At 36.6% G+C, this 24,815-nt stretch overlaps 2 protein-coding genes across 4 annotated transcripts in view; one reads left to right on the forward strand and one right to left on the reverse strand.

The window, feature by feature from the left end:
- Positions 1-24,815, reverse strand: part of CENPQ (centromere protein Q) — a 313,629-nt gene that overhangs the window by 41,025 nt on the left and 247,789 nt on the right. For 2 of the 3 annotated variants that reach the window (XR_009505703.1, XR_009505702.1), the window contains one exon: positions 4,545-4,582. The gene's annotated coding sequence lies outside the window, so the exon portion shown is untranslated. Of the gene's footprint in view, positions 1-2,452; positions 2,498-4,544; positions 4,583-24,815 lie in introns of those variants that run through there. The other variant, XR_009505704.1, reaches the window with a different exon arrangement.
- LOC132373959 (beta-defensin 110-like) lies at positions 14,960-20,480 on the forward strand. Its single transcript, XM_059937431.1, has 2 exons — positions 14,960-15,014; positions 20,313-20,480. Exons 1-2 carry the CDS (start codon positions 14,960-14,962, stop codon positions 20,459-20,461), a joined length of 204 nt encoding a protein of 67 aa, XP_059793414.1. The 3' UTR covers positions 20,462-20,480.

The raw sequence follows: 24,815 nt of genomic DNA on the forward strand, positions 1-24,815 counted from the left end.
CCTGATCTTAGAGGAAATGCTTTCAGTTTTTCACCATTGAGAATGTGTTTCCTGTGGGCTTGTTGTATATGGCCTTTATTGTGTTGAGGTAGGTTCCTCTATGCCCACTTTCTGGAGAGTTTTTATCATAAATGAGTGTTGAATTTTGTCAAAAACTTTTTCTGCATCTATTGAGATGATCATATGGTTTTTTTTCTTCAGTTTGTTCATGTGATTTGTGGAAGGGATTTGGATGGTCCCCGAAAGGTCCTGTAGTCTAGTAATTTTCAAAATAGGTTTTCTATAGGAGCCAAGATTACTGCAAAACTGTTTCCAGACAACCACAGGGATGGGAAGATTTAGAGACCTATTTTTTCTTCTCCTCCTGAAGCTTGATTTTTATAAATCAAGGTTATATACACAATTTCATTTCAAAAAAATTCAATTTCATTTCAAAAAAATTTACAAAGTTTGAAAATTGCCCCAAAATTTTCAACTCCATGCCTTATCGCTGAGAAAAGAGAAATCCAAAAAAATGATATGACTTGACCAAAGTCTAGTGGTTATGATTATATATTTTGGGTTAAACATACTGGGGTAAAAATTCTAGTCCTTTGACTTACTATTTGATTTTGGGCAAGTTATTTACCCTCTCTTAATCTATAAAATGTAAAAAATAATATCTACCTTATAAGGTTGTTGTAGATACCAAATTGTAACATCTCAAAGCACAGTCCCTGATTCATAGTAAGCTTTCAAGAAATGGTAGTGAATATGAGGATTTGGACAATAATTACCTTTTATGTCACAGAACCTAAATTATGGATTATGCTCACCATCTTGAGCAGGGAAAAAAGACTGAGTGTTACAGAGTTTAAAATAATAAGCTCAAATTTACTTCTGGGGTCAACCTTAAATGCACAATCAGGTTAGAAGGAAATTTCCATGTTTTTCATGGAGTAAGACCTAGCTCATAAAGTCTTCTACTGAATCAGAACTAACATTTCCTTTTGCCATTGTTCCCTTTCCAATTTGGAAACTGTGGGTTCAAAAACAGTCATTCTAATTGGCTTCAGTCCTTGAATAAAGGAATAATCTCATATTTGTTATTTCTTTGTAATGGAACAGGAGGATAAAATCAATGGAATGTTCTTCTCTGTTCTTAGTATCAGGAGTTCTGGTAACAAAAGGATGTTTTAACTGATTTGCTTATGGGTTTGGTGACCCACATTAATAATCATTGTTATTCATAGCAAAATTAAATTATTTATATTGTTCACTGTGTGATTTGAGCAGGACCAGATACATGAATTTTACTTAGCGACAGGCTGAAATATTACCCTCATGTCAACTGATAGGGAAATTCTTGAATCTTACTTTCCCAGCAAGAGCATGAGTGAGTCCCTGGGACAGGCCGCCAAGTGAGGGTTCTTGGCAGGAAATTTTTTCATAGATGGTATCTCGGTTTTGGACAAAAGTAGTGGAATAGTTTGGGCCCCACATTTCAACAAGAAGCAATTTGTTAAAATTTGAAATTTTCCATGTCTCTTTTTATTGGCATCCTTTTACAGTTGATTTCTTAGTTTGGATTTGCTATTTTCCTCTTACTTCTTTCCCATAAACTTTTTGGAAAAATTGAAAATTCATTTTTATGGTGATTAAAAATAATAAAGTAATTTAGGAATAAGGACAAACTTAATTGGGGAAATTTTTCTCCTGAAGAGGATATTCTCTGGATCCAAAGGGAAGTAATTCCCCATGTTTCTCAACTAGTAGAGAGCAAATACATTTTGTGCATTTTTATATCCAAGGTGGTATGGTTTTTGATAAACGGAAATATTGTGGATCCCAAATCACTAATTGTAGTAATAATTTACTTCTCTATAATTTAATAAGGAGAATTAGAAAGTTTAGAGAAAATGAAGCATAATAAAATAACCTTATTAATGTACTCAGTATACTAGTTTTTGCCTTAATTTCCACCATCTGAGCTTTTCTTATTAGATCCACAAAATCCCTAGTCCAGAAATGTTGTGATATAAAATCTTCAATGTTGAACTTTGTGCTACAGGGAAAATATATTCAGAAGACATATAAGAACTATTTTCATATAACTGTAATGGCATTTATCCTATTGATTGTTATATATTTCTTTTCATGTATTTTAAAAAATAATTTGAGTTTCTCAAGTCAGTAATAAGGTCTTCTTATCTATTTTCCTAAATATCTGGAATTTCTACAAGATGATCATAGATTTGTGGTCAATGGATCCAAACATTCCTAAATTATCCAGTTGTCTATGATTTAAAATTCTTTATATTTGTAAAACAAAAACAATTTAAATGATATGTATTATCATGTCCAAATAATAAATGTTGAAAGGAATCATCTAATTCTGCTTTGTGACATAGATTCTGTAGAATGTGTTTAACATGTTGGACTTTCAGAGTGGAAGATTGAAATGATGCTTACCTGGTCAAAAAAAGGAGTAGTTTCCATATTCTCCATGGGACTAGACCTGGGTTACAAAGTATCCTAAGTGAATCAGTAGTTATGTTATTATTTTGCTCTTTTGTTCCCTCCAGATTTAATAAATAAATATCCAAGATAAATTTCTAATTGGCTTCAGTCCTTGAAGGAAGGTAACGATATTACACATTTGTCACATCTTTGGAAAGGAATAAAATAGAAAGTCAATGAGAGACCTTTCTTCTCTGCTCTTATACTTATTCGCAGGAGTTCTGATAACAGAGACGGTACCCAATAAGTGATTTTAATAGAGTTTTAATTTTAGTTTCAGTGACTCAGCTAGTACTTATCCACAACAATCAAATACTCTTATCTTCTCACAGTTACACTACAGCAACTAGAGCAGTAATAGGCCGGTGGTAGTGTTTGATTAAATTTTGTTGAAGTTATCTTACATAACTTAAGGCTAAATGATCTCACTCTATGTCAGATGTTGTGGAAATTCTCAATCATGTGCTTCCCAGCAAGTTCTTAGCTTTCAATAGAAGTTCTTCATTTTTAATTCATGTTTCATAGAGTGAAGAAATTGGTTGCAGAAGGAAACAGTTCTTAGACATATCTCATTATTACTTTTTTCAGGAAGTTTTGCCAAAATTCTGAATATCTACACATGTTTTAATAGCAAAAACCTCTGTTGCTGTAAAATAAGGATGACTAATGCTGACCAGAACTCTTTTATACACTGATTCTTAGTGCCCTTTTCGGTATAGTAAGAATCAATGGACCATTGCTCCTAACGTTTGCTTATGGGATCTAGGGAGAAATTTCAGCTGCTTTTCTCCAATATCTACTATAATAGACCATGGAAAACTTGTGGATGAGTTCAGAAATAACTCCAACCTACATAGAAAAAAAGGGAGAGAAAGAGAAATGCAATCTGACTTTTTAACCTAGTATGTTCGTGCACTGAAATTTATAAATCCTACTTGAGGAGATTGGCTTTTCTTCAAGGTACAAATAATTTCCAAACACATTATTATACTGTCATGATTTATGTTCATGTGTATTTTAAATAAAATGACATGGATCATGAAGTCATCTGACCACTCTGGAACTCAATACATTTATGTGTAAAAAATTAAATATTCTCAAGGATAACTTCAGTCTAAAATTCTATTTTGAATTTCTCATTACATTGAAACTCATTTTTTTATATTGCAGACATTAAAATAGTATATGTGATTATATAAAACACATACTACTGTAATATCATGTGATTACTGCCATATTATTTCCAACCTTGGTCACTTAGCAATTTATACCCATAATCTTGTAACCGTTAAAGTTTCTTAAAGAAAGTGACTTCAAGAGGAATCAGTAGATTGCATTTTTGTGTGACAAAGCATCAGCTTTTTCAAGCGATAATATCTTTGACCATGGTACTATTCAACCAAGCATAGAAATGTTCTTACTCTTCATAAGCCTCAGTAATCAAGGATTCTTTTCTTTCTTATTTCAACAACACCTGAGTTAAGACAGAAGATCTGTGGACTATTCTCTCCTAAGAAATCATTTACAGTGAAGATCCTTCTCTTTTTCTCTATTTCGTTCTTCTTTCAGAATGTCTTCATTCCACCAGGTAAAATGAATATTATTGCCAGGGAGGGTCAGCTCTAAATAAGGGGGGTGTCAGGATTTTTTTAAGTGAATATCATTAATGTTACAGAATCATATTAATACCATCGCAGGACCACATTATATTTACTTACTGTCCCTAGATGAGAAAATATTTGAATAATTTTTTAAGGACATGCACTAATAAAGACTTTAATTCACTAAGTTCGTAAATTATTGGAAGAAAATACTGTTACTGTGATTTCATCAATCGCTGAAAAGTGTGTTTATTCAATATTCAAATTCTACTAAATTTAATATACTAATATACTTTTAAAAATTGAAGTGGAATGAATTTAGGTTTGGAAATTATTCACCTCACATGTATAGTATAGATAGCAGAGTTTAAGTGAAGTTCAATGGCATATTAAAGTCCAAATTTTATTATATCCATAAATGAGACTAGATGCACAGCTACTCACTTTCAGTTGAATTCTTCTTCCTTATTTTGCTGCTTTCCCTGAAACACAAAGACATCTGTCGTTAATGAGATCAGAGAAGATCACCAAAAAATAAATCTGTAGTATACTATTCTCTCACTGCTACTCTGTTCTAATGCCCAAACATAAATAACTTTTAGCTTACAATTTCTTACCAAAAGTGGAAAAGTAAATAAACTTTACTTGAAAATATAACCCATGTAACTCAAGGATTGCAGTTAATTTAAATAAGGCTAATTTTTTCTTTCATCATCTTCATAAAAATTTATTAGAATATGCTCACTAAAATTCCCTCTATTTCTAGAAATTTTCTAAGATATTATGTTATATAAATTTCAATATGCACTGATGTTTTTTCTTCTTAATAATAATGATTGTAATAGCTACCACCTGTTCTGCCTTTTGCCCACATTAATTTATTACTCCTTACAATAGCCATGGGAGGTAATCTTAGGAATAAACAAATCATTCATTTACTTATTCAACCCAATTTTAAAGAAATGTGTACTACTTGTTTATCATTTTCTAAAACCTCTTATAGTATATAGGACCATGAAATAAAGATAAGTACATTAATGTCTTCACGTTGGAAAACATTTTTTTTAAACTTCTGAAGTAATTTTTTTCTTTTACAGTGGGCTCTGACTTTGTTGGAAATTCTATGTCATCATCAAAAATCCTATGTAGGCATTTTGGTCGAAGAAGATGGCGGAACAGTAAGACGCGGAGATCACCTTCCTTCCCACAAATACATTAGAAATACATCTACACGTGGAACTGCTCCTACAGAACACCCACTGAACGCTGGCAGAAAACGTCAGACCTCCCAAAAGGCAAGAAACTCCCCACGTACTTGGGTAGGGCAAAAGAAAAAAGAAATAACAGACAAAAGAATAGGGACGGCACCTGCACCAGTGGGAGGGAGCTGTGAAGGAGGAAAGGTTTCCACACACTAGGAAGCCCCTTCGCGGGCGGAGACTGCGGGTGGCGGAGGGGGGAGGCTTGGAGCCACGGAGGAGAGCACAGCCACAGGGGTGCGGAGGGCAAAGCGGAGAGATTCCCGCACAGAGGCTCGGCGCCGAGCAGCACTCAGCAGCCCGAGAGGCTTGTCTGCTCACCCGCCGGGGCAGGCGGGGCTGGGAGCTGAGGCTCGGGCTTCGGTCAGATCGCAGGGAGAGGACTGGGGTTGGCGGTGTGAACACAGCCTGAAGGGGTTAGCTCACCACGGCTGAACTGGAGGGAGTCCGGGAGAAAGTCTGCAGCTGCCGAAGAGGCAAGAGACTTTCTCTTGCCTCTTTGTTTCATGGCGCGCAAGGAGAGGGGATTCAGAGTGCCGCTTAAACGAGCTCCAGACACGGGCGCGAGCCGCGGCTATCAGCGCGGACCCCAGAGACGGGCATGAGACACTAAGGCTGCTGCTGCCACCACCAAAAAGCCTGTGTGCGAGCACAGGTCACTCTCCACACCGCCCCTCCCGGGAGCCGGTGCAGCCCGCCACTGCCAGGCTCCCGTGATCCGGGGACAACTTCCCTGGGAGAACGCACGGCGTGCCTCAGGCTGCTGCAACGTCATGCCGGCCTCTGACGCCGCAGACTCGCCCCGCCTCCTCTGTACCCCTCCCTCCCCCCGGCCTGAGTGAGCCAGAGACCCCGAAGCAGCTGCTCCTTTAACCCCGTCCTGTTTGGGCGGCGAACAGACGCCCTCAGGCGACCTACACGCAGAGGCGGGTCCAAATCCAAAGCTGAACCCCGGGAGCTGTGCGAACAAAGAAGAGAAAGGGAAATTTCTCCCAGCAGCCTCAGAAGCAGCGGATTAAAACTCCACAAACAACTTGATGTGCCTGCATCTGTTGAATACCTGAATAGACAACGAATCATCCCAAATTCAGGAGGTGGACTTTGGGAGCAGGATATATTAATTTTTCCCCTTTTCCTTTTTTTGTGAGTGTATATGTATATGCTTCTGGGTGAGATTTTGTCTGTATAGCTTTGCTTTATAATAGCTTTATTTTACTTCACTATATTTTATCCTCTTTCCTTCTTTCTTTCTATTTTTTCTCCCTTTTACTCTGAGCCGTGTGGATGAAAGGCTCTTGGTGCTCCAGCCAGGCATCAGGGCTGTGCCTCTGAGGTGGGAGAGCCAACTTCAGGACACTGGTCCACAAGAGACCTCCCAGCTCCACGTAATACCAAACGGTGAAAATCTCTCAGAGATCTCCATCTCAACATCAAGACCCAGCTTCACTCAACGACCAGCAAGCTACAGTGCTGGATAGCCTATGCCAACCAACTAGCAAGACAGGAACACAGCCCCATCCATTAGCAGAGAGGCTGCCTAAAATCATAATAAGGCCACAGACACCCCAAAACACACCACCAGACGTGGACGTGCCCACCAGAAAGACAAGATCCAGCCTCATCCACCAGAACACAGGCACTAGTTCCCTCCACCAGGAAGCCTACACAACCCACTGAACCAACCTTAGCCACTGGGGACAGATACCAAAAACAACAAGAACTACGAACCTGCAGCCAGCAAAAAGGAGACCCCAAACACAGTAAGATAAGCAAAATGAGACGACAGAAAAACACACAGCAGATGAAGGAGCAGGGTCAAAACACACCAGACCTAACAAATGAAGAAGAAATAGGTAGTCTACCTGAAAAAGAATTCAGAATAATGATAGTAAGGATGATCCAAAATCTTGGAAATAGAATAGACAAAATGCAAGAGACATTTAACAAGGACATAGAAGAACCAAAGAGGAACCAAGCAACGATGAAAAACACAATAAATGAAATTAAAAATACTCTAGATGGGATCAATAGCAGAATAACTGAGGCAGAAGAATGGATAAGTGACCTGGAAGATAAAATGGTGGAAATAACTACTGCAGAGCAGGAAAAAGAAAAAAGAATGAAAAGAACTGAGGACAGTCTCAGAGACCTCTGGGACAACATTAAACGCACCAACATTCGAATTATAGGGGTCCCAGAAGAAGAAGAGAAAAAGAAAGGGACTGAGAAAATATTTGAAGAGATTATAGTTGAAAACTTCCCTAATATGGGAAAGGAAATAGTTAATCAAGTCCTGGAAGCACAGAGAGTCCCATACAGGATAAATCCAAGGAGAAACACACCAAGACACATAATAATCAAACTATCAAAAACTAAATACAAAGAAAAAATATTAAAAACAACAAGGGAAAAACAACAAATAACACACAAGGGGATCCCCGTAAGGTTAACAGCTGATCTTTCAGCAGAAACTCTGCAAGCCAGAAGGGAGTGGCAGGATATACTTAAAGTGATGAAGGAGAAAAACCTGCAACCAAGATTAATCTACCCAGCAAGGATCTCATTCAGATTTGATGGAGAAATTAAAACCTTTACCGACAAGCAAAAGCTGAGAGAGTTCAGCACCACCAAACCAGCTTTACAACAAATGCTAAAGGAAATTCTCTAGGCAAGAAACACAAGAGAAGGAAAACACCTACAATAACAAACCCAAAACATTTAAGAAAATGGGAATAGGAACATACATATCGATAATTACCTTAAATGTAAATGGATTAAATGCTCCCACCAAAAGACACAGACTGGCTGAATTGATACAAAAACAAGACCCATATATATGCTGTCTACAAGAGATCCAGTTCAGACCTAGAGACACATACAGACTGAAAGTGAGGGGATGGAAAAAGATATTCCATGCAAACGGAAATCAAAAGAAAACTGGAGTAGCAATTCTCATATCAGACAAAATAGACTTTAAAATAAAGACTATTACAAGAGACAAAGAAGGACACTATATAATGATCAAGGGATCGATCCAAGAGGAAGGTATAACAATTGTAAATATTTTTGCACCCAACATAGGAGCACCTCAATACATAAGGCAAATACTAACAGCCATAAAAGGGGAAATCGACAGCAACACAATCATAGTAGGGGACTTTAACACCCCAGGAAAAGATCTGTAAAAAATACAAACACATGGAGGCTACACAATACACTACTTAATAACGAAGTGATCACTGAAGAAATCAAAGGGGAAATCAAAAAATACCTAGAAACAAATGACAATGGAGACACGATGACCCAAAACCTATGGGGCGCAGCAAAAGCAGTGCTAAGAGGGAAGTTTATAGCAATACAAGCCTACCTCAAGAAACAGGAAACATCTCGAATAAACAACCTAACCTTGCACCTGAAGCAATTAGAGAAAGAAGAACAAAAAAACCCCAAAGCTAGCAGAAGGAAAGAAATCATAAAGATCAGATCAGAAATAAATGAAAAAGAAATGAAGGAAACAATAGCAAAAATCAATGAAACTAAAAGCTGGTTCTTTGAGAAGATAAACAAAATTGATAAACCATTAGCCAGACTCATCAAGAGAAAAAGGGAGAAGACTCAAATCAATAGAATTAGAAATGAAAAAGGAGAAGTAACCACTGACACTGCAGAAATACAAATGATCATGAGAGATTACTACAAGCAACTCTATGCCAATAAAATGGACAACCTGGAAGAAATGGACAGATTCTTAGAAATGCACAACCTGCCGAGACTGAACCAGGAAGAAATAGAAAATATGAACAGACCAATCACAAGCACTGAAATTGAAACTGTGATTAAAAATCTTCCAACAAACAAAAGCCCAGGACCAGATGGCTTCACAGGCGAATTCTATCAAACATTTAGAGAAGAGCTAACACCTATCCTTCTCAAACTCTTCCAAAATATTGCAGAGGGAGGAACACTCCCCAACTCATTCTACGAGGCCACCATCACCCTGATACCAAAACCAGACAAAGATGTCACAAAGAAAGAAAACTACAGGCCAATATCACTGATGAACATAGATACTCAACAAAATACTAGCAAACAGAATCCAACAGCACATTAAAAGGATCATACACCATGATCAAGTGGGGTTTATCCCAGGAATGCAAGGATTCTTCAATATACGCAAATCAATCAACATGATACACCATATTAACAAATTGAAGGAGAAAAACCATATGATCATCTCAATAGATGCAGAGAAAGCTTTTGACAAAATTCAACACCCATTTATGATAAAAGCCCTGCAGAAAGTAGGCATAGAGGGAACTTTCCTCAACATAATAAAGGCCATATATGACAAACCCACAGCCAACATTGTCCTCAATGGTGAAAAACTGAAACCATTTCCACTAAGATCAGGAACAAGACAAGGTTGCCCACTCTCACCACTATTATTCAACATAGTTTTGGAAGTGTTAGCCACAGCAATCAGAGAAGACAAAGAAATAAAAGGAATCCAAATCGGAAAAGAAGAAGTAAAGTTGTCACTGTTTGCAGATGACATGATACTACACATAGAGAATCCTAAAGATGCTACCAGAAAACTCCTAGAGCTAATCAATGAATTTGGTAAAGTAGCAGGATACAAAATTAATGCACAGAAATCTCTTGCATTTCTATACACTAATGATGAAAAATCTGAAAGTGAAATTAAGAAAACACTCCTGTTTACCATTGCAACAAAAAGAATAAAATATCTAGGAATAAACCTACTTAAGGAGACAAAAGACCTGTATGGAGAAAACTGTAGGACACTGATGAAAGAAATTAGAGATGATACCAACAGATGGAGAGATATACCATGTTCTTGGATTGGAAGAATCAACATTGTGAAAATGACTCTACTACCTAAAGCAATCTACAGATTCAATGCAATCCCTATCAAACTACCACTGGCATTTTTCACAGAACTAGAACAAAAAATTTCACAATTTGTATGGAAACACAAAAGACCCCGAATAGCCAAAGCCATCTTGAGAACGAAAAATGGAGCTGGAGGAATCAGGCTCCCTGACTTCAGACTGTATTACAAAGCTACAGTAATCAAGACAGTTTGGTACTGGCACAAAAACAGAAATACAGATCAATGGAACAGGATAGAAAGCCCAGAGATAAACCCACGCACATATGGTCACCTTATCTTTGATAAAGGAGGCAAGCATATACAGTGGAGAAAAGACAGCCTCTTCAATAAGTGGTGCTGGGAAAATTGGACAGATACATGTAAAAGTATGAAATTAGAACACTCCCTGACACCATACACAAAAATAAACTCAAAATGGATTAAAGACCTAAGTGTAAGGGCAGACACTATCAAACTCTTAGAGGAAAACATAGGCAGAACACTCTATGACATACATCACAGCAAGATTCTTTTTGACCCAGCTCCTAGAGAAATGGAAATAAAAACACAAACAAACAAATGGGACCTAATGAAACTTAAAAGCTTTTGCACAGCAAAGAAAACCATGAACAAGACAAAAAGACAACCCTCAGAATGGGAGAAAATATTTGCAAATGAAGCAACTGACAAAGGATTAATCTCCAAGATTTACAAGCAGCTCATGCAGCTCAATAACAAAAAAACGAACAACCCAATCCAAAAATGGGCAGAAGACCTAAATAGACATTTCTCCAAAGAAGATATACAGATGGCCTACAGACACATGAAAGAATGCTCAACATCATTAATCATTAGAGAAATGCAAATCAAAACTACAATGAGATATCATCTCACACCGGTCAGAATGGCCATCATCAAAAAATCTAGAAACAATAAATGCTGGAGAGGGTGTGGAGGAAAGGGAACCCTCTTGCACTGTTGGTGGGAATGTAAATTGATACAGCCACTATGGAGAACAGTATGGAGGTTCCTCAAAAAACTACAAATAGAACTACCATACGACCCAGCAATCCCAATACTGGGCATATACCCTGAGAAAACCATAGGTCAAAAAGAGTCATGTACCAAAATGTTCATTGCAGCTCTATTTACAATAGCCAGGACATGGAAGCAACCTAAATGTCCATCGACAGATGAATGGATAAAGAAGATGTGGCACATATATACAATGGAATATTACTCAGCCATAAAAAGAAATGAAATGGAGGTATTTGTAATGAGGTGGATGGAGTTAGAGTCTGTCATACAGAGTGAAGTAAGTCAGAAAGAGAAAAACAAATACAGTATGCTAACACATATATACGGAATCTAAGGGGAAAAAAAAAAAAAAAAGGCCATGAAGAACCTAGTGGCAAGATGGGAATAAAGACACAGACCTACTAGAGAATGGACTTGAGGATATGGGGAGGGGGAGGGGTGAGATGTGACAGGGTGAGAGAGTGTCATGGACATATATACACTACCAAATGTAAAATAGCTAGTGGGAAGCAACTGCATAGCACAGGGAGATCAGCTCGGTGCTTTGTGACCACCTAGAGGGGTGGGATGGGGAGAGTGGGAGGGAGGGAGATGCAAGAGGGAAGAGATATGGGAACATATGTATATGTATAACTGATTCACTTTGTTATAAAGCAGAAACTAACACACCATTGTAAAGCAATTATACTTCAATAAAGATGTTTAAAAAAAAAATCCTATGTAGACAGAAATTTGAGAAGCTATACTCAGAGACATGTAATTCTTCCAGAATATTTGAAAACGCACAATGTGGTACAGAGGAAAACTACAGAGGTGAAATAAAACAAATAGAATTATGTCTTGCACATTTTAATTACTATCTGTCAAATGAAATGAAGGAAGTATCCCAAGGATGTTCTCTATCCCGGTCCCATTTACTTAGCTCTTCTTGTCTTTTACATTCCAGGCTTATGAAGGCTGAATTTCATGTTTAAAGCGAAAATAAGTCTTATTCTAAAGTTATAGGGTCTTATTTTTGATGAAACTCTGTCTAGACAAATGTCCTCAATATTTCCAGGAGGGAAAATTCTCCAACCATTTCTTCCAAATTTCTTATTATTTTTTAAGTATTGTTAGTGCCTTTATGCTTAAGAGTGAGACTGTTGTCTCAGTTTTCCTCTTAGCTGACAACTGGCAGATTTTATTTTTGTTAATCACCACTGTCCATCGTTCATAACCCTGATAACTTTGGATATCATACAAAAAAGATATAGTTATACAGAAAGAGTAGTTAAGGTGTTCTTATGAATTCCAAGGATGATGTAATTAAGATAACTTGAAGAGGCAGTTGAGCAACAAAAGTCTAGACTGGGTGCGGGGGACATTTAAAAAAAATTTTTTTTTTCTGTTTTAGTCTTTATCTCAATCATGATTTAGGATATTATTTAGCAAAATATCTTCTCAAGTTAGATTGTTATAAACACCATGTGAGTGATACAAATAAATTTCTATGGGAGGGTAAGGAAAGAGAGTTACTTTGTGACATTATTCAGAAAAGGATTTATTGATGAGGTCTTTGGTCAAGTTTACTTATACAGGGCCCACTTTTTTTTTGCCACAATGTCATTGCTAAAGCCTACCACAGTGCTTGATATATAGTAGGAGCTAAATAAAGGTTTATTTTTTGAATCAATCAATAAATAAATAGATAGATGCATGGATAGAGGGAGAGAGACAAACCAAAGAAATAGTCTTCAGAAATTCAGGGATCAAGATGGTAGAGTAAGAGGATGGGGAAATTACCTCCCCCATGAACACAACAAAAATACATTTACATGTGGAACAATCCTCACTGAAAAATAACTGGAAACTGGCAGAAGGACTCTTGTATAACCAAGGCTGTAAGAACGATATACTTGGAATTGGGTGGGAAGGGAAGAGAAGTGATGAGTGCCCCTGGGAGGGGGCTCAGAGGAAAAGGGAGATTACACAGGTAGAGATTCACTCTGGGGAGTAAGCATTTCGAGCCACTTTTTGGGTGCCCCAGCCCAAATTTGGGTGCCCCAGCCCAAATTTATCACCTAATTTAGTGTACTGTTGTTTTCAGAGAGTGTTTAGGGTTTCCTTGACCTGTCTGGGGAGTGATTAGGATACGGACACTTGACCCACGGTATCTTTCCCCACTGCCTATAATTCATCAATGGAATCTTGTATGTTTTTCACATCTCATATTACTTTATTCATCTCAACCCTCACTAACAGCAGACTGACAGGGCAAAGGTGAGAAAAGTTTAAATAACTTGAGAGTTATTTTGGAAAATACATCAGGCCCTTTGAAAGTGTCTCTGAATCTTTCACATTTGGTCTCTCCTGTTGTCTTTGGACTTCCCTAGAGACTCATTCTTAAATATTCTAAGCCTTGCCATTCTTTTATCTGTAATCACCTATTATAATACAGGGCCCTGTTAATGTGGTGGTGAGGTATGTGGGAGGGGAAGTATTCTATGAATCTATGATTTTCTCACCTGTAGCATGAGAGGATCTGATTTGAATCTCTAAGCAGCTTCACATTCTTTACTAAACTATGGCACAGATTCTATGACTCTCTGATTCATTTTTCTGATGTTTTGTAGAGTGAATGAATCAGGTTTCCTAGAGTAATATGTGGAGCCTTTTAGCAGTATTAGCATACCAGGATCTTGTTAGAAATGCATTTGTCAGACTCCATTCTAGACCTACTAAATCAGGAATGCTGAGGTGGGGTCTTGCAATCTGTTTTTAATAAGCCCTCTATGGAATTGTGATGTAGCTAAAGTTTAAGAACGATTATCCTAGAAACTGTCTTGACTCTGTGGTAGGAGATAATCAATTAATTATTCTGGGTGCTGTGTAATATTTCCAGCTCTTCCTCACATATCTGAAATAATAGTCTTGGGCAGTATGCAAACTGGATCAGATATCACCTCCAGTTCCATAAACAGAATTAAAATTATTGAACATAGAATTGTGAAGTCAGATAATTTACTATAAGAAATTCATGTCATACTTAAAACCTATTGTGTAATTTCCCATACTCATTAGTGACTCCAGAATGATCATGTTAATTTAAGTAATTACACATTATTTGAATTGAAATAAATCATTCAACCCCCCACCCCTAGTTCTCATTGATTTCGCCTGTAAACAGAAAAGATATCAATGGAAAATTATAGCTGTAAAATCCTATGATTCAGGCATCCAATAACTTAATACTGCCAATAATTTAAATATAATCATTGTTCTCTATTATCCTTATTCTAAGAGCATTAGAATATTTAGTATTACATGTAACATATAATAGAGGATTTGTATTACTGTAACATTTTCATCCTGATGTTTTAGCAATCTAAACACATATCCCTTTGAAGTTCCCTAAAGATTGCATTTTCATGAGAGTCTATTTAAGGTAACACAAGTAGGTTTTACTTTTATGAAAAAAATTTAATAATAATTTTTGTGGCCCTGTTCTTTGAACATAGCACTATTCAACCAAGCGTACAAATGTTCTTGCTATTGATAAGCCTCAGTAGTTAAAACCACTTCCCAGGAGAATCTATAAATAAAAGGTTTCTCTGTTTCCTTATTTGAAAACACCTGACTTAAAAAAGAAGATCTGTTGGCACTTTTTTTCCCTCAGGAAACTCTCTACCATGAAGATTCATCTCTTTTTCTTTATTCTACTCTTTTGGGTCACAATTTTACCAGGTAACACAGAAATGTTAATGGGCATACTTGTGCTAATGAATTTGAGGAGGCATCAGTTTTTCCTTGTTAAAAGTATGGTAATAACATAGAGATTAAAAGGTTTTTATGTTAAATGCAACGTGCTACTCTGGATTGAACCCTGGAACAGAAAAATAAAAAAAAGACAATAGTGGGAAAACTGGTGAAATGTGAATAAAGTCTGTAGTTTAGTTAACAGTATTATAGCAATATTAATTTTTTAATTTTGACAAATGTACCATGGGTAAATGAGATGTTACCATAAGGGGAAGTTGGTCTCTATTATCTTTGCAACTCTGCCATAAATCTAAAATGATTTCAAAATAAAAAGTGTAAAACACCTGAAAGATCAATTCATTAGTCTCATCACCTTCATCTGGTAACAGTTAGAATTGATTCTTGATGGAAAAAAGTATTGTTTAAGCATAACCAACTGGTAAGTGGTAGATGGTTCGGTATAAGAGAGAGACCTATTTACCTTTTCCTTCTTTTTAACCTATGCCAATATACTACTTCCAGTCTAGGAAGACTTTCTTCATATTCTGTCCTTGGTACTATAGGTAAATCATGTCCCTTGTTGGCCTTTCTTAAGATCACGTGAATGTTGAGTGTAATAACTTGTACATGAGCTGTATTTTTCATGAGATTTTTCCCCCTCAAGGATTATCTCTTCACATAAGGTATGTAACAAGATTCTCTTCTCCTGAACTAATGTGTAAGTATGAATTGTACAGAAATAAAATAATAAGTTTTGGAAGTGGAGAACTCGAGTTTACTCCCTTCTTAAAGAGTTTAAAGTGAAAGGCTGATCTCAAGTCTGCCCAATTTATAATATTGGCACTGAAATTAGGTTCAGTTCACTAACTCTAGGAAAATACTCCTTTGTAGAACCTGGCTGACATTTTTAGGACAAATGAAAATCATAATAGAGGCCTAGGAGAATGAATTAACTTACTCTTTCACTGTGAATATTATAAAGTCTATCATGACAACCTAAAAATTTTCACATAATAAACTGATAAATTATCATTAAAAGGTTGCAAATGGAGACACTTCTATATAGGGGCCAAACATCAATGAAGTAACAAAGTAATACAGTTAATTGTTAATTTAACTAAGAAAATAACTTCCTCTACCTCCATTCAAAAATTATTAGAAAAGGATCTCTGTATTTTTTTCCAGACCTAGAAAGGGCCAAAAGGAAATTCTACACAGATTCATATTGCTTTTAACATTATGATAAATCTTTTTAAATTTCTTTTCATTTTAACAATAGCTAAAATTAATAGATTACTATGCCAAGGGTTTTTATGTTTTATTAGCTTATTTTTTCCTTATAACAGCTATATCAAGTGCCCTTAATAATGACTAATGTTATTCACACATTGATCAACAAATTTTTAAATGATGTGTTCTGTAGAATTAGAAATTATAAGCTACTTGGGGGAATACAGTGACATAGATTACAACATCAGTGGTATTAACTTTTTGTATATTTTTTTCTTATATTTTCAAAGTGAGGCCATTGTTCTTGTTAATCACACATGTACCAAACTTTTAGGGAATTCCTACCATTAGTGATAAAAATATATATGTAAAAGTAAAGAAATATTCAACATACATATTTTCTTCACAAAATTAGAAAAGGTGTATGTGAAATATGGACACTTTGAGACGATAATAAAGCAATAAGAATGTTGTCTTTTACCTCGTAATTCACCAACATATGGCGGTTGAACTAAACTGGATAAAACTGAATCTCATATATGACTCTTAGAGTTCCTCAGTTGTTTTTTGTATCTCACCTTCAGATGGTAAAAGTTCTTACTCAAAATTGAGGTACAAAAACTCATTTTCCACTCAGACAGTTACAGTTGAAAAAGTGTTTAGACAAAAGTCCTTACATTTTCTATGCATGGAAATTTCCACTGAAGTCATTTAGCTTTCTTCTTCATTTTCTAGAAGTTATAAAGGCACCAAATGTCTAGAAATGAAGCATTGTTTCACTCAAACCTATTGTTTTATTCTGTCAAATTCAAAACTCTGTTATTGCTAACAATTACTTTTCAAGTCTGCCATGTACTTTGGATGTAGGATGGTATAGTTTTGTACTGAAAGGGTAATCATGATTTTTTCCCATTTCCAAGAAGGTTAACGATAGTCTACCACAGGGGTCCCCAACCCCCAGGCCACAGAACACCACACATCGAAGGTTCATCTGCTGCTCCCCATCGCTTCCCATTGCTCACATCACCACTGAACTATCCCCCCACCCCCATCTCCCCCCACCTCACCCCCCCCCCACCCCGGTCCTTGGAAAAATTGTCTTCCATGAAACCAGTCCCTGGTGCCAAAAAGGTTGGGGACCGCTCTTCTACAGAATAAAATAGAAGTCAGTGAAATCAAAAACAAATTATGGGTTGAAGAGATATTTTAAGAGATGCCATGCCCATTTTTAGCTTATATATTAGAGTTTTATGTATAGTTTAAATAAATTCCTTAACATGTGAAAATGTTATAGATGCCGTATGAATGATGCTATGAAGTGCTTTGTGAGAGCAATGGAGAGGTGACTTTCTTGAAAATGATCAACAGAGATTTCAGAGAGAAGATAGTATTTGAGCAGTGTATCTGAGGACAGAGAAAATATATGTTTGGCTTATCACAGCATTGCTAGAACAGTGGTTTTCAGTGAGGGGCAACTTTGCCCCCATGGAGACATTAGGCAGTGTCTGGAGACCTTTTAGGTTGTCACAACTGGTACTACTGGCATCTAATGGGTAGAGGCCAGGGATGCTGCTAAATTCCCTTCACTGAATAGGATCGCATCTCACAGCAAAGAACTGTCCAAAAAGTCCATAGTACTTAGGATGAAAAACCCTGCCCTTGGGACTGTCAGAGTTTGACAAGAAGTGGACTTAATAGTTGAATGAGTGGATGGATGCTTGCAAAGACGAGTATTAGTGATCCAAAGACACAAGCTTCAGGAATACTCATATTTAGAGGTCAGAATGAGGAGAAAGAAGGAATACTCTTATTTAGAGGTCAGAATGAGGAGAAAGAAGACAATAATTTCACTTTTAGAAAAGTGAAATAAGACAAGGAATAAGAAAGGGGTGAGGTCAGTTTAGGGTGAAATATTGGACAATAGTGTTGAATGTGACAGAACTCTTGTCAAAATGAGTATAATTCAGGTTTCTATCACTGGCAAATCATTTATGGGCTTGATGATAGTAACTCCCCAGAAACTGTAGAATAAATAATGATATTAAGAAGTTAGCATTTAAACTGTGCTGAGTAACTATTATTTTGGCTGTAAATTGTGTCATATTCTGCACTGCTTCACTTATAGTGAGAAAACAGCTATTTTTAATAGAAGAGCTAGGTTTTATACCAGCTATTTATACCAACAATATGGATAAAGTAGTTCCGAGTCTAGGGATCCACTAATAAGTATCACTACTCACCACCAACTGGTTGAAATGTAGACAGAATATCTAGGCAGAAAGGCCTGGCCTTTAAAGGAACTATTGGATACCAAACCTTAATGGCAGAAACTAGTGGCAAGATTTATTTGCTTTCATACCATGACTATATAAAAACTATTTGAGTCTGACCTTTGGCCAGCTATCCACAAAACTTGGAATTCTCCTACACCAGTTCTCCTTATTCTCATCATATTGTAAGGTGAATACTTATCAAAAGTGATGTTTATGTTTTAAAAGACTCCAAAATAAAGGGCTTCTGAAAGTACATACCTCAGTGCATAAGGTGAAATATGAAATTAAAATAGATTGGTTTAGAATGGATCTTTTATTTTCATTTTTTAAAAAATTTTTATTGGAGTATAGTTGCTTTACAATATTGTGTTAGTTTCTACTGTACAGCAAAGTGAATTAGCTATACGTATACGTATATCCCCTCTTTTTTGGATTTCCTTCCCATTTAGGTCACCATAGAGCACTGAGTAGAGTTCCCTGTGCTATACAGTAGGTTCTCATTAGTTATCTATTTTATACATAGTATCAATAGTGTAGATATGTCAATCCCAGTCTCCCAATTCATCCCACCACCCCCCTTCCCCCTTGGTATCCATACGTTTGTTCTCTACATCTGTATCTCTATTTCTGCTTTGTAAATAAGATCATCTATACCAATTTTTTCAGATTCCACATATATGCGTTGATATACGATATTTGTTTTTCTCTTTCTGACTTCACTCTGTATGACAGTCTCTAGGTCCATCCACGTCTCTACAAATGACCCAATTTCATTCCTTTTTATGGCTGAGTAATATTTCATTGTATATATGTACCACATCTTCTTTATCCATTCCTCTGTCGGTGGACATTTAGGTTGTTTCCATGTCCTGGCTATTGTAAATAGTGCTGCAATGAACATTGGGGTGCACGTGTCTTTTTGAATTATGGTTTTCTCAGGGTATACGCCCAGTAGTGGGATTGCTGGGTCACATGGTAGTTCTATTTTTAGTTTTTTAAGGAACCTCCATACTGTTCTCCATAGTGGCTGTATCAATTTACATTCCCACCAGCAGTGCAAGAATGGATCTTATAGTCCAATATCTCCCAATTCCCCAAATATCCCCAAATGTCCAAAATAATCAGCTTCTAGTGACAGTCAACCTCCAAACTACAAGATGAAACATGGAACTTGGAGCACTGGTAATTTCAGAAATCATCTAATGGGCAAAAATGGACCCATCTTCTAGTCATTCTCCTTTTTTTTTAAAATCAATGCTGACATCAAATATATCTCTAAGTTCGTTCATTACTTTGGGGGGAAGTAAATCTCAAGATATACAAGGGAGTTGCAGGAATTCAGACAAATTGTCTAACATTGCCACTCCTGACATTAAAGGAAAGTAAAATCAAGCTGCAGTAGAAATCTCTTGAAGGAGAACTCATAAAGCACAACATTCAGCCTAAATAATGTGTGTGAGAGCAGGAGATAAATTATGTGGACTTTTATTGTTGTCTTGGAACTATCCTTCTGTTGCTATCCAGTCATTTGTAAAAAAAGCAAGCTGGCACACCTAAATGAAGTCCAAGACACTCTCTAATTTCCAGGATTTACCTTGCATCAACAAAGGACAGAACATTCACTTAAACTTCCTCAGTAAGAGTTTCACAGTCATAAATTAGAAGGGGGCTTTTTCTTTTGCCCTACTCTATACTCTTTTGCTTATCGGATTTTCTCCTTTTAAAATATGAGTGTGTCATAGCTATATTGCTAATTTCAGTCATTGTTTCCTTCTTACAGCCAGAAAAAGATATCCTCACTACGGTAGCTTGGATTTGAGGAGAGAGTGCAGAAGGGGTAATGGTCGATGTAAACCTGAGTGCCGTAACACTGAAGTTAGGATTGCTTACTGCATAAGACCTGGAACTCGTTGCTGCTTGCAGAAGTAAAGATGACAGAAGAAAAGAAAGAGACACATGCTCCGAGAAGAAAGGACCAGTGTTACTAAGTCTTCCTTCACATCCTTCAGCACATCCTTCCAGGCCTGCGTATCACAGTCATACATAGAGAATTAAATAAAATTTAATAGTGAACCATTCAGAAGTGGTTCTATGTCACACATGTTATCTGGTGCCTTTACATTGCATTTTCTCTTGATCTCTAGGTACCAGAAATAAGCACGATTTATTTTATGGAAGTTCTTCAAGAACTGTTCACATTTCTGTGGGCCCTGTGCTAGTTGACATCAGCAATGTTGGGAGAAACCATAGATCAGAGGTATTGACCCATCTTATTTCTGAGATACAAGCCTCCAATCGAGATGTGCTGTTATATTATTATTAAACGCTGCTTGTAGATTATCCCATGAAAAAAAAATAAATCCACTGAATGTGTGAGGCAAGACATTGAGACTGCAGCTCCTTCTCTTGAGCGAGACAGAGCTGGAGTGAGAATGACAGAGTGTAAGAACAGAAGAGCAGGGGAAAATCAAAATCAGCTCCATTTTCTAGCCATATTGTTTATGTAGCAGAGAAAAATCTGCATCAGGAAATTGAAGAGGGAGTGAAAAGGGAAGAAAATAATTTCAGAAAGGAGAAGAGACAACATGTAATTAAATATTTTGACCAAGGAAGTCAGAAACTATGACTAATAGCTGAACTCAGCTCCTCCGTCCTGAGAGGTGACCCTGTCTAAGGAGATACACAGAGCAGACGGAAGGAGGGGGATCTTCCCCCTTCAGCTCCACTCTGCCCCACTTCCTCTCACTGCCTTCTCTGAAGGTCTACAGTAGTTTTCCCCACAATCCTCTCAACAATACAACCGTATCATACATTTTCTACTCAGAAAATGCAAATTCTGCTTCTTTTATGAGTTTAGACATGCAGTTTAGTAATTTGTATCAATTCAGAATGCTTTAGAAAAAAATCATCAATACCACAACAGAGTAATAAAACAGAAATTTCCCTTCCTCCCAAAATAAAATTAAATAATCCTTTGGTCATTTAAGTAAAGAAAAAGGACATCTATTGAGTGGATACCTGTGGGCCAGACTCGGACTCAGAAGGATACAAGTATTTCCAGGCCCCAGCTGCTCTCTTGATATTTGTATTATGGTGTCTCATCCCATATTCTAAACGCAAATATGAGATCTAAGAGTCTATGTTCATACTAAGCATTATCTCTTACAGTGAAGTGCATGGGGAAATAATTTTCCCCTATTTAGATAAAGTTTCTAGATATATTTCTACCACGAGGGACTGTTTAATTTTTAGTTTTATTTTAATAAACATGAGTTCCCATTATGAAACAATTATTTGCTAGGCATACATTGGAGGCTTACATGCATTGTATTTCACATTTTAATAACTTAAAATAGACTTTGTCCAATGTGTTGCTTTGCAGTGTAAATATCTTCAAAAGTATTTTTACAATATTCATTTAAAAAGAGTTTCTCAACCTTAGCATTACTGATATTTTAGTCCAACAATTCTTTATTGTGGCAGCTGTCCTATGCATTGTATCTTTTGCAACAAGACGTTTCTCCACATCCCTAGCCTTTACCCACCAGATGTTGATAGCACTCTTTCCCCTAATTGTGACAACCAAAAATATCTACCTACGTTGCTAAATATGCCCTTTAGGGGGCAAAATCACTCCTGGTTTAGAGCCACTGGTTTATAATTAAGCACTCTTTCTCACAGAAATTTAAAAATAAAAATGGAAACAAAAAAAAAATCAGCAATGTTTTCAGATAATCAATAAATTTTCTGTGCTTTATGAGAACAAATATCTATTTGAATTTTTCAAAAGTTATTATAAATTAGCTAGAGATGATGATATATTGGTGGTCCCAGAAAAAGATTAGCCTAACTTTTGAAAAATAAATATATCAGCCACGTTGAGAAGCAGATTAGTAAAATAAATGCTCCAGAGGAAAGTTTGATTATTATTGATATTTGTCCTACCTGACCAGGTACTGAGCCAGAATTACATCAAAGCCTGTAAAGTAAAATTGAGAAGCCTAATATACTAGCAGTATGGAGCAAGTAAGAATTGAATGTTTTAGTGATCACCCAGAAGTGGTAGATGGGTAGAGGTTTCTTGGAAGACACTCGAGATTCTTCTGCATGTGAACTAGTCTGTACTGGTAGACCCCCCATCTTTCAGTGCTTGACAGAGAAAACCAAAACCATCTAAATTTTTGATCTGGTCTCTCCTTGTGTAGTCCAGTGTATATTCAAGCTACCAGCTTCTGCCTTCAGCACAAGGGACAAATGTGACAGTCTTGAAGAATGCAAACCCATGAACATCAAGTATGAAATTAATATTCTTCCCTGCAGAAATCTTTTAGTTCTTTGTGATAGCAACTGAAAATTCTAGAAGCCCCTTTAATGAAGTTCTGCAGCCAGCTTTCTTAAAAAGAAAGAGGTGTCACTGATTATTCATATTGCCCTCAGAATTTATTAACAAAAAAAGAAAAGAAAAAAAAAAGGGGAAAAATACTTATAAATGCAAAGATTTCTGGCAACTTTCTTGCTCATACACTGTAATTTTCATTGCATTTATTGACCAAATGGTTAGATAATCTTAAATTAAACTAGTTTGCTCTAAAAAGCTGAAAGTTTTGCATTTTCCCCTCCTTTGGCCCAGAATCCGAATTTTGATGACATTATGTATTTTCCTTTACTTTTAGTTTTCTGTAAGTTTTAATTGGCAGAGACCTTGATGAAATAGACACCACGAGGTATCACATATTTTTGTTGTTATTTAGTAGCTCAATATACACCTGAATCAATTAAAAGCATTATGTTGAAACCATCAAATTCCAGAACAGGACTAGGAAGAGAAGAATTAACATCCAGCATGATATCATGCATTCAAACCCAATCTATTTCAGAATTTCTTTCACCTCAATGTCCTTGGGCGAAAACAAAATCTAATTCCAATTAATAATTTATTTATTCAGACAGCATTTGATTAAGAGCTTGCTTCTGCCCAGGTATGATGTCATGGGTTTTAGATCTGAAGATTAAAAAATTACACCTTCTGTCTTAAGGCACTGTTATTAACTGATTACAAACTGAGTTTTAAGTACTATTCAACTGATAGAGTTAAAAAATGAATAAAACATGGGATCCGCTCCCAAGATCAACGTCAGTTCATAATACTGATAATATGTGAGTTAGATTCTGCATTCCTCACCCCCTCATTTATTTACCAATTCAATAAATACTCATTGAGAACCTACTGTGTGTCAGCCATAATGTAATAAGATTGGGACACATCAATAAACAGCACAAACAATAATCCCTATATTTCTGGAGCCATATTTTAGAGGTAGAGACAAATACAAACAGTAAACATAATAAATAAGCAAATAAATAAGCAAATTTCTCTGTTGATAAATCAAACAGAGCTAAGGAACCCCAAAACGCTGTTGGGCTGTAATAATTTAAAATAGGATTTTTCAGGGGTCCCTTATTGAGAAAGTGACCGTTGAGCAAGATAATGAGAAAGGCACAGAATTGCTCCTGGGAACATACTTGAGATTTGTGAGGAATGCTGGTGAAGCAAGGGTAGCTGGAAAAGAGTGACTTAGGAGGAGAGTCATGGGTAAGCTGGTCAGAAGGGAAACGTATATACAGATTACCCAGAGCCTTTAGGAACTAGAAAGGATCTTGCCTTCTATTCTGAGAGAAATCCAGTGAGTTTCAGCCAGAGGAAAAACATGATTTGAATGTTGTTTTAAAAGAACATCCCTGAAGTGCTTTCATAATTAGGTGGTATTGAAATAATATGGGTAATACATGATGGTAGCAGGGTGGTAACAATAAAAACAGTGAGGAATGGTAGGATTATGGATATGTAAAGTAGAGTTAGTCAGATTTATATATATATTTTTAACATCTTTTTTGAAGTATAATTGCTTTACAATGTGTTAGTTTCTGCTGTATAACAAAGTGAATTAGCTATATGTATACATATATCCCCATATCCCCTCCCTCTTGAGACTCCCTCCCACCCTCCCTATGTGGGCACCCCCCTAGGTGGTCACAAAGCACCAAGCTGATCTCCCTGTGCTATGCAGCTGCTTCCCACTAGCTATCTGTTTTACATTTGGTAGTGTGTATATGTCAATGCCACTCTCTCACTTCATCACAGAGGGGGAAGTTAGTCAGATTTTATGAGATTTTTTTCATTTAAGCTATTTTCTAATCTGCCTTATTCTATTCTTTACCAAACCTTCTTAAAAAGTAGCCTAGACTCATAGTCTCCGCTCTATCAAATATTATACTCTTCTCC

This window comes from Balaenoptera ricei, chromosome 11 (assembly GCF_028023285.1).
Source record: "Balaenoptera ricei isolate mBalRic1 chromosome 11, mBalRic1.hap2, whole genome shotgun sequence".
In the NCBI taxonomy this organism is placed as follows: Eukaryota; Metazoa; Chordata; class Mammalia; order Artiodactyla; family Balaenopteridae; genus Balaenoptera; species Balaenoptera ricei.